General features: G+C 37.6%; 1 protein-coding gene across 1 annotated transcript; it reads right to left on the bottom strand.

Annotated features, from left to right (window-relative positions):
- Positions 1-13,554: 13,554 nt before the first annotated feature.
- LOC107746981 (2-oxoglutarate receptor 1-like) lies at positions 13,555-15,395 on the bottom strand. Its single transcript, XM_016561347.1, has 2 exons — positions 15,363-15,395; positions 13,555-14,621 (listed from the first exon to the last, which is right to left on the bottom strand). Exon 2 carries the CDS (start codon positions 14,611-14,613, stop codon positions 13,591-13,593), a length of 1,023 nt encoding a protein of 340 aa, XP_016416833.1. The 5' UTR covers positions 14,614-14,621; positions 15,363-15,395; the 3' UTR covers positions 13,555-13,590.
- Between the last annotated feature and the right edge of the window lie 2,846 nt (positions 15,396-18,241).

Genomic DNA, 18,241 nt, shown 5'->3' on the forward strand with positions numbered 1-18,241 from the left:
TTTTACCAGGTTAAATGTTGATTATTAGTAACTCAACCCCCTTTTAATAAACCTCTCTACCTAACCGTCGATCGCGCGCATCCGCTACGTTTGTAGTTTTCCTAACGCGTTTTATTCGTGTTTGTAGTTCTGGACCGAATCCTTCACCAAAGCGCAATGGATTGTGGGCAATTTTAGCCATTAGAGTGTGCATGGATCCACACTTCAAAAATCGACCTGAAATAGTAGACCATCCGGGGACTTTTGGCATACTCTTTTCAACATACTATGCTTTGGGACACACTTATTCTAATCTCACATACTATTTAGGATGGATAGTATGAACATTGAGACGCAGGGTGAAGGTACCTTCCTGCAGACTTCAGCTCCTACCCTAATCAAACACACCTGCCTGTAATTTTCAAGCAACTGTGAACACCTCATTAGCTGGTTCAGGTGTGTTTGATTGGGGTTGGAGCTGAAATCTGCAGTACAGTATCTCTCCAATTAACATCCCTGAAAGTTAAAGGGGTCATATGATGCGATTTCAAGTTTTCCTTTCTCTTTGGAGTGTTACAAGCTCTTGGTGCATAAAGAAGATCTGTAAAGTTGCAAAGACTAAAGTCTCAAATCCAAAGAGATATTCTTTATAAAAGTTAAGAGTCAACCACACACCCATAAAACGGCTCGTTCTAACACGCCCCCACACTGTAAACCCGAACAGTACTACTAACTTATAAAGATTAAGAACACTGCAATTAAAGTCTGTTAAATCGTTGATGCAACCCCTAAAACGGCTCGTTCTAACATGCCCCCACATATCTACCTCACTATGTGGAAATATTTGCATAATGCGGCCCAAATGTGCACGCAAAGAAAGAAGGCGTGGTTTCAGTAACCGCAGTTAGTGTTGAAGCAGCATGTCAGGGAGACGCTGTGTGTTTCTAGGCGAAAGCAAAAGCACTTTATTTGGCCTTCCGAAAGTAGATGCATTTAGGAATCTTTAAGATTACTTACAACAGAACAGCAATGCATTTTATGGACGACCGTTTCGTGAACCTAGGAGAGGAGGTAATTCTGACTTTGCTATGACAATCTGGCGCTTCTGAATCAGCTACTGTAAGTATGTTTTGTTATTAGTTTTAGTATTTGCTATTGACTGTTCAAATGCTGAGTTTTGCGCATCGTGTGTGTGTGTGTGAGAGAGAGAGAGGGTCACATCACAGAGTCAGCTGTCTTAACCGTGGCTTGTGTACTGCAAACACATATTCATCACTGTGTCTGTCACAAGACTTTGTTCCCCTTTCGGGCTCTGTCTTTAGATTTATTTTGAAAGATGAAGCTCGTGATTATGGTAAGGGGCGTTACATTTCCGACGCGTGCTTGCGGTGTTCGGCCAATCACAGTGCACTGGGTCAGCTGGCCAATCAGAGCAGACTGCGCTTGTCAAAGGAGGGGGCTTTGTTGAAAACGAAGCGTTTGAGAGAGGCGGGGCATAGAGGACCTACAATAATGTACAGTATTTGAAAAATAATGTGTTTTTTGAACATTAAAGCATGTCAACATATTCTGTTACACCAAATACACAAAATAATGATCTTTAAAATAGCATATGGCCCCTTTAATTTACCTTTTAATCAACCTGTATAATGAATCTATGTGTATTCAAAAAACTGCCCTGCTCCCTTAAATGAGAATGTAACAAGTCAAAACTTTGTAATATAATTTATCAAATCAATTTGTTAAATTTGTCATTCACCAAAGTATTTATTTTTTTCATAGTTTGATTATTCAAAAACGACTGTACATGACTGAAATGACTAATGTACAATGTTGTAATGTACAATTACACGTGTGATACTCACATGTAAAAATAAAATAAGAAGTAATCTTGTTTCTCTCTAATGATTCTGGCTACTTAATTGTCTCTATATATTCTCTGAATCACCATGTCATCCTCTGCAAAAACAACAAAGTCACACCACTCCATTCCTGTAATCATAAGCTGGCCTTGGACCTGCCAGTAGTAGCTATGCTGTGATTTTAGTTGCATGGTGCCACTGTGCAATTTTAAATAGCTGTAATCAACATAGCTTTTTGCATTTGGGCATTTTATTTCAAGCAGGCCAAATGGCGGTCTTTCGGTTAGGTCAAACACACCACCATCAGGTGATGACTCTAACCAGGGGGCATCTGGGTGGATGACAAACCCACAATGCCAGAAATTAGTGTTTTTTGTTCTACAATACTCCTGAATGGCTATTGGCTAACTGGCAGCTGGTGGGCTCAAGGCTTGTAGCCATCTAAATAGAAGTGGTGGAGGAGGGGCATCTGGATGGAAAATTACAGTTCGGCTCACTAGCAGTGGATGGTGAAAGGAGATGGGACTTTTCCAAGAGCAGAATCAACCAATGGGACGTCTGCATTTATAGCCATTGTGGTAATTAGTGGTGCAATGTCTGATGAGAAGTCTTTCTACAATCTCTGCAAATTTAAGCACATCTTGATCAGGCAGCTCTCCTTGCACCGCTTTGTAAAGTGTGCTCCGGTGAAGAAAGGATTTATTTAAAAAAAATTGAGTGATTGAAGCAGAAATGAGATGAGAAATCAAAATTCAGTTGATCCTTCAACATATAAGAGGTCACTGTACTATAAAACCATACTGTAAGTTTCAAATTCTGCAAAACTGGGTGGGGTTCAGTAAGGTTCAGTTGGGAATAGTGCGCAGTATGGTAAAGAAGTGCAACATTATGATTGCAAAGTGCTGTTCCAGCCACACGTGAACTCTCAGCATCACAAATCTCAACAGGGGAAAGATGATCTTCAAAAAAAAAAATATATTTATTGCCATGTTACTGACAAGACATCAGCTCAAATTATTTGCAGAACATAAACAGGGATGATCAAGTTGAGAGATGGCTGATCAGGTTGTGTTAAATAGTCATGAAAGCAAGGCTGAGTCTTATCCAAGTAGTCAATATTAACTGTCTCAACTTGCTCTAACTTTATGGCCTGGTTTCACAGACGGCTTAGATTAAGCCAGGTCTAAGCCTTAGTTAAATTAGGACATTTAAGTAGCTTTTATAAACATGCTCTAGAAAAAAAACATTACTGGTGTGCATCTTGAAACAAAACAATGGCACTGACATATTTTAAAATATGTCTGCAAATTTCTTTCAGTTAAAACAGCTGAAACATGAATTTTAGTCTGGGACTGAACACTGAACAGTTTCAGGATGATCAAGCTTCTCTGAACAGAGAACATTAGCCGTTACAACCACATTCGGGTTTTCCATGAGATCTAAATATTTGAATTCTGAGATTTCAAGTATAGTATTACCGTTAAATGAAACCTATAAACTATCTTGCTTGCTTACGTTAGAAACATGTTTCAGGAGCTACCTTCATCTAGCTAGATGAAATTATATTTCTATTTCCAGTTGCTAAATAAAAAGATAATGCTATACAGAATCTAGGACAAGCCTCATAAAAACATTGAACTGACTCTAATGTTGTGAGGTTTCTCATTTTTTCTTCACAGATCTGTAGCAAGTAGCCCTGACGCTCACTCTTCCTGTGTGTGATCTTTGTTTGACACTAAGAACAACGTCATGACATCGTTAGTACATTCAGACTAAGACACTGTGTAATTAGTCAAATTACCTAGCTAGAAATATTTACCATCTTTATTTCTGTGGTGATCACTTACCTTCGTATTTATCGATGTAACTGGACACATACATTTTAAACCCCTTTTCACGCTTACTTCTTGGTGCAGAAGAGGAGGCTTGGATGATGCGATGTACATCGTTAATAGTGATCTTTGGCAGATCTTGTAAACACCTTGTGTAAAATGCCATTTTCTGTAAATGAAATGACCAGCAAAACCGGAATTGTCTATGCACACACTTGCTAGACTGGAAATCCAAGATGGCAGAGATATGCAACTAGCCCATTGCACTGAAGGATGAAAACCACTGGAAACAGCAGCAGACGCAACTGCAGGATTTCGCACATGACTGGAGACGGTGAAGGATCTTGGCGATTCGTATAATTTCCTAACAGATTTGACTTCCCATTTCTTGTATGCTCTACCTATTTTTTTAATTACTTCCCATAAGTGACCTTACATGACATTTTCATGCCAACAGAATTTGGTATCAAATGTCACAGTGCAGAAGAGGAGGCTTGGATGATGCAATGTACATCGTTAATAGTGATCTTTGGCAGATCTTGTAAACACCTTGTGTAAAACGCCATTTTCTGCAAATGAAATGACCAGCAAAACCGGAATTGTCTATGCACACACTTGCTAGACTGGAAATCCAAGATGGCAGAGATATGCAACTAGCCCATTGCACTGAAGGATGAAAACCACTGGAAACAGCAGCAGACGCACATGACTGGAGACAGTGAAGGATCTTGGCGATTCGTATAATTTCCTAACAGATTTGACTTCCCATTTCTTGTATGCTCTACCTATTTTTTAAATTACTTCCCATAAGTGACCTTACATGACATTTTCATGCCAACAGAATTTGGTATCAAATGTCACACAGTTCTCTTGCTCTATATTTGTATAGGGTTGTTGATTTTGCATTTTTAGACACATTTCCCCTGTTTGCATAGCTAGGTTTATTGGGTTCATTTGCGCGACAGTCTGCTAGTCAAGTTGACGTGGGTTAGAACTTTGGCTGAGAACAAGTAAATTGTGGTCTGGATGTATCAAGGTCAACGTGTGTGGGTGTGTGGGGGGGGGGTGTTTACAGGCAACTCTGAATTCCAAGAAGTAAGAAGGATGTACTTCTTACTTTCAAAACAGAATAGTGAGAGTATTGCGAACTTGCGTGTAGAAACTACTGTTTTAATTAGCCTTCACAATAATGCATTCCATATTTCTCATTGTTAACATAATTGGTGTTAAATAGCTGTTATAAAGGCTGTCAAGATTTTAAATAGATTTTAAATGACTGACTGCAGACGTCCCAGATTCTGTGGGGAAGTACAAACTTTGTGAGGCATCTTCATGACGTAAGATGTGATGTTTTGCAAGAGAACATCAGAATAATGATAAAGAGTAATCTTTATTTTTTGACTAATATTCTAGATGGAGACTTTTAGGCAGTGGGAAAAGCTCCAAAACATCCTTGCATTTTATTCCAAGTCTGCTGAAGTTATACAATAGATTTGAGTGAGAAACAGACACATGTTGTGTTTTTCATTTTATCTTTTGTCATTTACAGGATAGTAGAAGTAAACAAAAGGTGAATGGGATTGGGAAACTCCACCAGTCCTCAAACATCTCCAAGAAAGTTGACTCAATGATCACCGACCTGCTGTGAACTTTGACTGGAGACTTTAGTGTTGGAATTATAGGTGACATTTGATATGAAGGAGAGTGCAAATGGGGTCTGAAGTGCAGTATTGTGTTTCATTTACTGAAGTACACAGTAAACCGGTTAGGCCTGTTCTGGTAGAGTTATGTTTTCTGCATAGTTTGTCATTATACTGTCTGATTTCATAATCACTGTGCAGAACAAACGTGTATTTAGTTTTGTATATGTATTGTTAAGTATCACTCCAAAGCAGTCTATGGCACCCTCTTGGGGTTTTCTTCTGAGTCCACTCTTAGATAAAATAATGCTTTTAGTAATATATGTATATCTTAAAATATATCTTAAAGTTAAAATGTTTTAAGCACAGATGGTAACAGTGCCCAGAGTTTTATTATGTACCTATGTACGAACAAATACCTATTACTGTAAAATCATGATAAGGGTCTAAAAGAATTTGATAGATTTTATTTTTTTTATTTTATTTTTTAAAAAAAAATTTCTTTACTTTTTTAAATGTTTTTTTTTCAGTTCTTATTAATATTCTTATTATATTTCATATTCAGTTCTTACTAACCCTTAAATGAATGGATGTTTCGCCAATCATTATCAGGCTACATATTCGGGTCTTCAGCGACCCAGACCTATATATCCAACACGAATGGATCTCTAACTGCTGCAGTGGCATAAATTTCTCCTGATATTTTTTTATATATTATATTTTTTTAACAATTACAAAAGAATAAAATGAAGCATATTTGTTTACCTTTTGAAGCTTAGAAGGGTTCAATTTGAGCAGATGATTTTACCATCACTGTCCCTGACTTGTCATCGTCAGAGCGCACTTCCCCAGTACATTCAGCATCTGGCTCATATTCGCGATCTCAACCATATTCTCAAAATTATCATTTTCAGGGACTTCAAAATCAATATTTTGATGATCGCTGGCAGCTTATTCACCACATCCACCATCAAAGGACAGTGACACTTATATTTCATTGCGTACAGTAATTGCTCTGCAGTAAAGCCATTCAAGCCAGTTCAGTTTTTGCTGATGATATATCTTTTGTCTTATGCCTGCGGTAATTATGAGTGAAACATCACGTCATTGTTGTCTATCAAACAGTGCCACCTTGAGGAATAAAGGTGAATTGCATTTGAGTCATCAGATATTTAATTGTTGCGCATGAAAAATATACTTACGGTCACACTCGCTGATGGGAGATCACGTGCACGTAAGTTAACTAATACACATGCCTTGTCCAAATACCCGCACTTGCTGTCTTGGCCACTTGAGAGCGCACGACAGGAAGTAAGTGCGCAAGACTGTCCCAGGTCTTAAAAACGCCAAAGCACAGTGCCCTTAAAGCCTGTGTTATACTTTCCGCGTGTGCGACTAATTCGTCCCCCGCACTTTTTCAGGCAAGTGTGTTCGCATAGATGTTTTCAAGAGCTGGTGTGAATAAATATAGATTTAAATTCAAAGAGACAGGATAGTCTGAGCATGATCTGATGTTTTATTTGGACCCAGAATAAGGCAAGATGGACATCACGGAGCGCTAAACATTCCGTGCAGTGTATGTTTCATTTATACTCGAAGCCGGAGGGCACTCTCGCGCAGAAAGAAAGACGTATGAGGAAATTCCTAATATAGACAAAAGCGTCCATGTATGAAATCGCTGTATGAAAACAGTTGTTTTCAGAAAAACAGAAACATGAAGACATTAAACATACGATTGCGACAATATGGTTTATTTGTGTTTGTCAAGTCATCTCCAGGTAATAAATAAAGTATATGAACAATGCAGTGCTAACTGACATAGCATTTATTACAGTATTGAAACTAATGTTTATATATATAACATTTCTGTCCCCCTCACTTCTGAAATGATGGCTGCGCCCCTGCTGCTATGGTATGCGTGATGTAAAAATCATCATCGGAGAGTATGCGCGGAAGAGTGTTCAGGGCAGACAGACAGTTCGGGCACAACCTCCATGGTCATGATGGGGCAGACTGATGGTATAGGAGATTCACAGGATGGCGGAAGAGGCATATCACAACATAAATCCATATTTCCCTCTAAGTCCAGCTCTAGCTCACCGTCAGTGGTGGAACAGTGGGTGGGGCTTTCCTCCGCACCTTCTCTCTCCACTGTAACATCCATCATTACGTGCGTTGTTGCCAGCTCTCGCACCTGGTCAGATGATGCATGAGGCTCTGGGGAGATCCTCAGCTCTGTGGCTCCATTAGGCGATGGCTCATTGGTCGCTGCGGGCTTGGGCTCTACGTCCGCGGTGGGCTCAGGCAAGCGCTCCATGCTGCGGGGTGATGTTTGGCTGGGCTTTGGGTCATGCTGTGTTCTGGATCGGGGGCTGACACTCTCCGGACACGAGATGATCATCTCCCTCCAGCTCAGTCCCGTGGTGTCTGGGAGGTCAATGGGGTGATGGAAATTTGCCCCAATCCAGAACAGAGACTTCAGAGTCTCATCATCAAAGGGGCTTTGGGTGGCGAGATTGGCAAAATGAAAAGTAAAAAAAAAAAAATGGCTTTCCCGAGCCACGGCGGTGAATCTCGCTGCCCACTCCATATTTGGGCTCGTTATTCTGTCACACTCGCTGATGGGAGATCAAGTGCACGACGCATGAGTTGACTAATACACAGTCTTTAATAATCCACAGAAAAACAGATAGGAAATCCAGGAAGACAGGCAACCAACGCAGTGTACACATAAACAATAACTGGCAAGGACTGAACAGAAACGGGGAGTACTTGTACAAAAGCAAGAGGGGGAATAATGACTAAATTAACAGGATACAGGTGAACGGAATGAACTAATCAAGGGAACTAAGGAAAACTAGGTCAAACTCAAAATGGGCATGAAGACAAAAACTAAATGAAAACACAAAAGAAGTCCATAACTGTGACACTTACACTATTACATACCTCGGGTCTTCGGGTTCTTTGATGAATAGAAAGTTCAAAAGAACAGCACTTATTTGAAGTACATTTTTTTTGTAACAATGCAAAAGTCTTTTACTGTCACCTTTGATCAATTTAATGCATTCTTGACTAATCTTACTGGCTTCTTTTGATATTATCCTTTTCAAGCTATTATCTCTTGATGCTGAATTAACAAAAGCCAACTACCCATATAGCTGTGGTGTCAATTATCATTTCTTACTCCTGAATAGATATATTTTTAGAATAGGCTACCTATTGTTTTAATTTGTGTGACTGTTTAATTAACAGCCTTTCTAGAAGTGTGTAAACTGGTTCCAGTCCATCGCATGCCAGCCGAGAACATCCGTATGCTTTACCAGTGACATAACATGCACATGTGACAGCAGGAAAGAAAACAGTAAATGCCACTGAAATGCAAAAAATGAATTCCACTGTATTGTGTGATGGTTATGAAACACCGGTTGCGATGTTGTTTCAATTTAGCAGTAAATCTTAACATTTTTATTTATTTATTTTTTATTACAGTACAGTTTGGTGTACCACTACCAACACACTATACTGATCATATCCAAATGTTTCTGACTGTTCATATGACACAAATGAGATCTCTTTAATATCTCAATTATTTCTACTATAATGACATTAAATTGTAGCAAAATGGAGACTTCTTGAGAAAAAGATCTAGAGTTTGGCCAAGAAAACAAAGTTTAATTATGAACTCAAATTCTTATCCACATTCATTTTATAGCTCACCTAACTAATTCTGCCATTTTTATTTACTCTTCTAAATTAATTTTAGTAAAAACATCAGAGATCAAGTTGATGCTTAAATGAACCTTAATCTCAGAGCTACATATGTCTTCTGAATTATGAAAGAGAAACTCTGAGCATTGAAATTTTCCCATAGGCTTGGTCTAAGAAAGTTCTTTGAAGAGATCAGATGTCTTTATTTTTACCTTATTCGAAAGTAGATTGAGAAACACTTGTTTTTGTGCTGTCAGTGACTCATGCTATGCAGCGTCAGAAGTCTGTTTTTGAACTTTTTTGAAGTTGCATAATTACCCATATCATATGAACTAGTCAATAAAAACCATCAAACTCTTGATTGTAATTTGCTGTGTTTCATTAATCATCTCATTTGTGTCTGCTTTATGCAGATGTTGTCCTGTCGGACAACATCTCCAGGACGCTACGCTCCATATGACTAGTAAGTCAAATCTCAAATAACTGCCATGATGACTTTTGTTCTACCCGCTTAAATGATAGAAGTACTTGCGCTGTCCAATCTATAAAGACTGTGTCTGTTCCCCGAATAGTGAGGTCAAAATATAAATTTAATGCAGGATCTAGAAAAAATCGGATCGTGATTAAACCAGAAAAATGTAAAATAAATAAACAAAAACAATTTTTAAAGTTTGGGCTCCTAAACATTAGATCACTCGCACTTCCTAGCTCAGTCCTTCAGAGTATTGTAGGCTAGAGTCCTCTTCGGCATTAAACGCTAGAATAAGACAGTCTAGTAAGTGTGCGTGGCTACGTCACATATGTTCCCGCCCTCACCGCCACGGCACAAAAATACTAATAATACAAATCATATTATTAGTATGTATTACTTTGTATTACAAATCCTTATATTATTTGGCTTTCTACTAATGCAATACAATGAATCACAGCCGTCTAGTCTCCCGGTGGCTTACATTATTGGCAGTTTAGCGTTTAGTGAGTAATTTACACCAAAACAAAAAATATGACCCTGGACCACAAAACCAGTCTTAAGACGCTGGGGAATATTTGTAGCAATAGCCAAAAATATATTGGACAACTTTAAAGGCGGTTTTCTCAGTATTTAGATTTTTTTGCACCCTCAGATTACAGATTTTCAAATAGTTGTATCTCGGCCAAATATTGTCCTATCCTAACAAACCATACATCAATGGAAAGATTATTTATTCAGCTTTCAGATGACGCATAAATCTCAATTTCAAAAAATGGACCCTTATGACTGGTTTTGTGGTCCAGGGTCACAAATAACATCTATGCTTTCATGTCTGGAAACATTATTTCTGACTTACATTTCATAATAAATTTAGACAAGCTCAGTCCTGAATCGTTTTTCGTCAGTTTATTTTCATGAAATGAAATGGGTACAAAGGATTGTGGGTGATTGAAGGTCGCGGAGGATATATCCCATGCATCCTTCAAATTCAGCTGAATGAAGGACGCGAAACGAAGGCTGCCTTCCAAGGATCCTTGCGACTGAGATGGCCTTCAGCGATGTTTGATGACGTGGCAGCCGAGATATGCAGCCTTCGGAGTGTTTGAGAAACACCCTTTGTCATGGTCACAGTTATGTTTATGTGTTTGTTAACGGCTGTCTGCCTGCTCCTTTTGGATTTATTAAACTTTGTCGTGTGGAACTTTATTCCTCTGCCTTTGTCTGTCTACATTAACACCCCTTTTTTTTTTTTTTTACCTTTATTTAACCAGGAAGAAACTCATTGAGATTAAAAATCTCTTTTTCAAGAGTGTCCTGGCCAAGATAGGCAGCAGTACAACCATACATACATACATACAATTACAAAATATAATAACATAAAACAACTGAAATAGCGAATCCTTTAAAATAAACCACAATCAATAACACATCAGGCAGAACATCTACAGCCAGATGTGACTGCCTCCAAGTCAGTTAACATCCTCTTAAAAGCGACCAATGAGACCAGCGTATTAATTTTCATAGATTTCTGTAATTTGTTCCATGAAGAGGGAGCAGCATACCTAAAAGCCTTTTTTCCCAGCTCAGTTCTAACCTTTGGAACAGACAGAAGGAAAAGATCCTGTGAACGAAGATTGTAAGTCCCAGTATTATTTACACTGATGAAAAATAAGGATCCAATTTATCAGGGCCTGCAGATTTTTCCATTATTCCTTATACCTTAATCATGGTAAAATCACTTCAGCTTATATGAGTGTCTTATTGCTTTTATAAAATGTCAACAACATGTAATATGATACGTTATAAGAAGTTCTATAAGTTAAGAAGTTACTTTTTTAATAGCACAGAAGATATTTGGAAAAATATCTCAGTGTTTATAATGAAAGTCAATACCAGTGTTATTTTAGTATTTTTATATAGTATTTATTAATATTTTAAATTAACTCTTATTTCTATATGAACTAATATTGATTTACAATAAATATGCAGAAGCTGCTTCTTCCTTTTTATCCAGGTTTGACGGTCAGTGTACATGTTTCCTCGTATGTACAATAGATTAAATCTGAGCTGATCTACCATAGATATTTAATACATGGTGAAGTCGTTGAGGAACTAATTTGATTTCATTACAGAAAAAAAGTTAATCCCCTCTGCTAAAGTGATGACTGGCATTGTTTAGTCTTCATTACAAACCAAAACATTTGATTTAGAAATCTGCCTTATAAGGTGTGAATTGTGACAAAAACCTCTTACGATAATGAACACACCCATATATGCTTCTCAATAGGGTTTGCCGGAGATTCACATTTCCTCTTCCTTTGCTGTAAAACAATGCATCTAAACCAGGGGTGTCCAAACTGCGGCCCGTGGATGAATTTTAAGCGGCCCGCAGCTGTCTTAATAGTCTATGTTATATATGGCCCGCCAAGCATAATTTACAAAATAGGCCTATGCAGTTTCAAAATGTCAACACAAGATGGCAGCACTACATTTTAGACCAGATGTAGCAGTAAAACGCGAGTGATATCAATTTGATAACTCATATGCGCTCTCATTTCTTTAGCGCACGCGAATTCCTAAACGCGTCAAAAGCGGAAGAGCGCGACTCGTTTGCGAATCCGGCCCTCTTTAGGAAAAGTTTGGACACCCCTGATCTAAACAAATACTAGCAGGAAGCTGGTGCTGTTATTACAGACATGCCTTTTTCAGATGAATGTTGCATACAAAGACTATCAATTGAGCAAATGTAGGCAATAATGTTCTGACTAAAATAGCACTCTGTCGAGTCAATTGTGCAATGCACATATTATTCAAACTAGTTTCAATGTTTTATCAGTTACCAATTATTTTGAATGTACTGTACATAGCAAAAGTAAGTAATGCAAATATAATTTTTAGGCACTTTTATTGCTGTATGATATAAAAATAACAGATCATCATCGTAAAGTCAAGGTTTATGAGTGAAAGCACATAATGTATCAAAACAGACATACAGTTGCCACAAACACAGAGACCGTCAATGTACAAGAGCAATGCAATAACATATTTATATGGAACATATCTTTGCATATTTGTTTACATCAGGGCCATTTTTGACTATAGTGGTGCCCTAGGCTGTTTGCGTCCTGGTGCCAACGAGGATTGTTTGTTTTGAAATGGAATTGGTTTACATGCACATTTGCATTTGACAGACACTTTTATTCAAAGTGACTTGCATTGCATGTTAATTCATGAGATGGTCCTCACTGCAGAACACAAGATCCAGGGGGCGAGGTTGGATCCAGATTCAACTCCTCTCACCTTACATATCCCTAAACCCACCCATCTCCACCCCTAAACCTACCAATCTCCACCCCCTAGATGTGGATCCAACCTCGCCCCCTGGATCTTGTGTTCTGCAGTGAGGGGCTACTGTAATTTATAGCACCATTCTGTTGAACAACAATGTGAAACATTTTCAATATTGTACAGTGTATTAAGCCACTTGAGGCTGTGCCTGGTGCTTAAGAACACCCTTTAATAATGGAAAAAGCATTGCGACGTATGTCTTTGTGTCTTTTTGCTTCTATAAAATGGCAACAAGTATACACAGTATATACAATATATATATATATATATATATATATATGAATATTTATTAACATGAAAGAAAATATTTTGAAAAAATGTAAAAAATGTCTATTTAGCTTTCATTATATAAATTACATTATTTTAAATGTATAAAATATCCATTATTTTTATATTTTCTTAATTTTAATATTTTAACTTTTTTAAGTTTGAGTTTTTCTTCTAATATTTATATTTTATTTAATTTCAGCTTTACTTTAATGAACAAAAAGGTTTTTTTTTACAATTATAGTTTTTAGTTTTAGTTAACAATAACAAGTGAATAGGGTCCAATGTTGCTTCTTCAAAATATCTTCTTTTGCATTCAGCGGAAGAAAGTCAGTCTTACAGGTCTGGAACAACTTGAGGGTGAGTAACTGATGACAGAAAGTCATTTTAGGGTGGAATATCCCTTTATATATCAACTATTTTATAGTGACTTTGACTTTGGCTCGTTTGTTTAGTGTATATTTCAAACACCAGCATAAGTCTCAGCTGCTTTGCTCATATGTGATGTTGGTTGCAGGTTTGCTGATCACAGCCACTTTAACGACCCCCTTAGTCTTCGACATGAGCCGATCACATTTGAACATTTCCACGAAGGCTTGCTTAAAACAATCCCCCGACAACGTGTAGAGCGGCAGGTTGAAAATGATGTTGAGTACAGCGATCGGCCTTGAGATAATATAGGCGGCATGAACGCAGCGGTCCAGCATGCAGTTGCTTTCCGGAGTGAGTTTCGTGTAGATCCTCAAAGCTCGTAGCACATGAAAAGGAAAAAAGCACACAATGAAGCACGTCAAAATCAACACAATGAGTCGCCTCGCTCTAACCCGTTTGGTGCTTCCCATATGAGGACCCTTCTTTAGTTCTTTCATGATGCGCCAATAGCAAAGACAGACCACGATTAGAGGAACCAGATATCCAACTACTGTCAACACCCAACTGTACGGCCAGATGATTTCTGGATTGTTACTCGCGAGATCCAAGCAGTAGGTTTTGTTGTTATGCTTCACCGTGTCAAAATGGTTAAAAGCCGGACTTATTTCTGCAACCGCCACAACCCAACCCAGGACGCAAGCCAACGTTCCCCAACGCTTCTGCTTGATGCTGTGTGCGTGTGACGGGTGCACGACCGCCACGTACCGAAAAATGGCCAGACAGGTGAGGAAGAGGATGCTGCCATAGAGGTTGAAGTGGAAGATGAAGCGCGTGAAGCGACACATGATGATGCCCAGCGTCCACGAGTCATCAAGGACGTAGTAGTAGGTCAAGAAGGGCAAGCAGATCATGAATAGGAGGTCAGTGATGATTAGGTTCACCATGATGATGGTGCTGCTCTTCCAGGGACGAACTTTGACCATGTAGACCAGCAGAGCAGTGATGTTACCCACAACACCTACAATGAAGATTAAGCTGTACATGGTGGGGAGATAGTAGCGTTTCACAAGATCGTCCACGTTGGTGCAGTTGCCACTCGAAGTGTTACTCGAGCCATAGTAAAGGTTGCTCATGGTTGTTCCTGCAGCAGGAATGAAGAAAAATGTATTAGAAAGCACACATGCAAAGTAGATGTGCCAAAATATTTGTCTAACTGATGGGAGTTTAGATACTCTTATTGTTTTCTGCTTTGCTTTAAACTCTGACATGAATTCCTGGGATTTTAGGCACGACCTGGTTTGGTTTGTTATACCTGATTTCACACAATAACCCCATTAAAGTTATTCACACACTTCAAACACTGCAGTCTGCACGCAATCTCTGTTTAATCAGTACATTTCAACACTTGTGAAATTCCAAGATGGATCTGTTCCAGTTGAATATTTATTTTTAATAATAATAGTAATAGACAAAGACATATAGTTACAATTCAAATATATTTTTAAATATAATTTTCTTCAACAGTATTTTTGTCAGTAATATATCAGTATTGTATTTATATTATTGGTCAGATTATTTCTTAAAAAACTAAATCATATATACATATATATATATATATATATTAATCAGTTAATTCACTCAATTTAAAGTGGTTGTGCTTAAACATTACATTCACTCAACTTGAATGTGAAGTTGTATTAGGCTATAATGATTGCAACAATCATTTTTTACACTAATAATTCAAAATATATTCTCTGAGAATAGCTTCTTAGCATGCAGTTTTGCTTCTAAGTATCTGTCAAAATACCAACGATCTAAAAATACAAGAAAAGCTTAGTTTCTTTAAGTTTAACAGTCTGTTTTAGAAGTGATGAGTACTTACAATGGGCACTGAAGCTATGCATCCAACCACTGGTTCCTCAGAGAAATAGACTGCTGTGATCTTGTTAACAGTTGAAACACCTGAGCTGATCCTCCCTCTTCTACAAAAGAGTTCCTAGTAAATCTCAATTTCAAATCTCTTCATTTGCATTCTCATATGTCATATCTAAATACCGGCAGTGAAGCATTTGCCGACACACAGGCAGTATCCGTAAACCCATGGGCATATGGGCGGGATTTACAGGTATGGTCTCTCAGGTGTGATCGCATTGTTATCATATTTTACTATGGCAAAGTGTCACTGACAAGCCCAGGTTAATTCCTTTGCTGTCAATGCTGTGTTAATCGCATGACCTATTTGAAGACATCCAAGACCGCAACAATTATTTTGCCATGTGTCATCTATGTTTGCATGCCAGCTTTGATAAAATGATCACTTGTAGGCAGTGGTGCAATTATTGAGAAGCTTGTTATGCATCAGGCTGAGCAGTTTTACAAACACTGTGCCAAGAAAAATAAATAATGCTTCATCTCAACTGGCACACTATCAATCCTGAACAGAATCTGAACTAACAAAAATATATTCTAAGAACGTTTTCCTAATGTTCTCGTCAAGTTATGGAAACATTGGTTCTGATCGTCCTCTGAACGTTCAGAACATCCACGTGATTTTTTTTATTATTTTTTTTTACATATTTTAAAAACATTATTTCTTGGTTATGCGATCATTGGGGAGGGGAAATTAAGGAAATGCGCCATTTTATGAGTTTTAAATGTTCTCTAAATGTTTTGTAACAAGTAGTAAGTAATAACGTTTGAAAAACATTAGGGAAATGTCCAACTAAAACACTCAGAAAAAAAGTTCCATGAATGATGTATAAATAATGTATACGTTATATATGCAAACAACCAGACAACTTTGAACCAAACATTAATGTTATTGGAAGAACGTTTGAGAGAACATTGCCAGCGTTCCCTGTTAGCTGGGATGCAAAATACGACTTGCATTCAAATAGTAAACTGAAAATTATATACGAGAGGTATATATTATTTTGGGTGGATTTTTGAAGTGAGCGTCCCCCAAATTAGGTTTTGTGGATTTCACCCAGCAAAGCAAAAATGTGTTAAAGAAAGTTTGCTAACTGCCCATTAAGTTATGAAAATTTTATTTCTGAATGTTCTCCGAACTTTTTAAAAAATGTTTTAAAAACTTTTTTTTTTCTTGGTTACGCAAATGTTAACCCATTTAAGCCCACCGGAAACTATAGTTGCCGCAGTTCATAGTTGTCATTTTCCTTTTGTAAGTATTTTTCTAGATGCTATCCATGTTTTATATCTCAATGACATGCAAGCAAACAACCAAATAAAGGATTTCAAGAGAAAAAAAGGTATTCACTTCCTTCCTGTCACATGAGGCTGTCAAGTTCCTACCCCTACTTCCAGGAAGCATGGCGAAGGCAAACCCTCCCAAAGAAATGTAATTTTCATGTTACTAATAAGTATTTTTTGTTGACATATATATATCTACATAATCATGAAGGTCTCTAGAATCATCCAAACAAAACAAACCTTACAGGAGTTCTATAGTTTTTTGTATACTTAGTCAAAAGTCCAAGCAGCAACTAGCTGCCGGTGGGCAAATAACTTGTAAGTACATATCATGGGGAAATGGGGTATACTGTGTTAATAGGTTAATAAATCAAGGTTATTGGTCTTGTTTTCTGCTTTTTGCTTTCATAATATCCCACCTAAAACATAGCTTAACCCTTTAACTGACATCTCTACTGTACAGTTGATAGGGAATAAATCTGTCAAAAGGAGGAGATGAGAGAGCAATCTCACAGCTCTACTGCCCCACTTCTGAGTCTGCTTTTGACAAAGTGACAGCAGCAGTTTACAAACTTCAGTCAGTCACACAAAAGGAAGAATGGAAAGATAAAGAGCTAACGCATGGGATTAATTGCTGTAGATTATCTTTTTCTCCCTTTTGTGACATTATGTAAGGGGCAAAATATTGAGGCCCCTTTATCCAGTTTGGATGCTGATTTTGAGTTATATGTCAAATGCTCTCCTCCTATTCAAATTTGACATTGAAGTGGTGCATACAACATATCTGGCCACCGGCAACTATAGTTGCAGCACATTCAAATACGATTTTCAAGAAAAAAAATTTAAAAACCTGGGGAAAATAAATGCAGAACATGTTCACATAGGACACTATTAACATGATTATATGCATGAAACCATTCAGAAAAATTTGGGGCACAAATGAGTTAAGGCAACAAGGGAAAGTTCCATTTTATAATTTTGCACTTTTAAATGTTCTCTGAATGAACTGTAACAAGTTGTAAATAACAACGCTTGAAAAATGTTTGGGAAATGAACAACTAAAATGTTTCAGAAAAACAAAAATCCCAGAAACAATGTATAAATAACTTGTACATTTGTGCTAACATTTTGCGAACATTATTAAAGTCCAGACAACTTTGAACAAAGGTTATTTTAATGTTACTGGAATAACGTTTGTTTATAACTTTGAGAGAACCTTGCCAGAACATCGTTATGAGAATGTTCTTGTTTGCTGGTATGCAAAATAAGACTTAATTAGTAAACCAAAAATTATACCAGAGGTGTATATTATTTCTGGTGGAATTTTGCAGTGTCCCTGTTTCCTCTTATGTTCATTTAAAATGGCGCTGGCAATGGCAAGGATCGATTATGGAATGCATTACCTGATGTATGCAGTGTAAGTCACTTTGGATAAAAGTGTCAGCAAAATGCATACGATGTAAAAAAAAAAAATTTTTTTAAACCCATGCAGCTAACAAAAATATGGTGCTAACAAAAAATAATGTTTTGCTAACGTTCCCATTAAGTTAT

This window comes from Sinocyclocheilus rhinocerous, unplaced genomic scaffold, assembly GCF_001515625.1.
Source record: "Sinocyclocheilus rhinocerous isolate Xijiao unplaced genomic scaffold, SAMN03320098_v1.1 scaffold1250, whole genome shotgun sequence".
Taxonomy (NCBI): Eukaryota; Metazoa; Chordata; class Actinopteri; order Cypriniformes; family Cyprinidae; genus Sinocyclocheilus; species Sinocyclocheilus rhinocerous.

Excerpts from the sequence above, each read along its gene's own strand:
- LOC107746981 (XM_016561347.1), bottom strand. The coding sequence starts at position 14,613 with ATGAGCAACCTTTACTATGGCTCGAGTAACACTTCGAGTGGCAACTGC.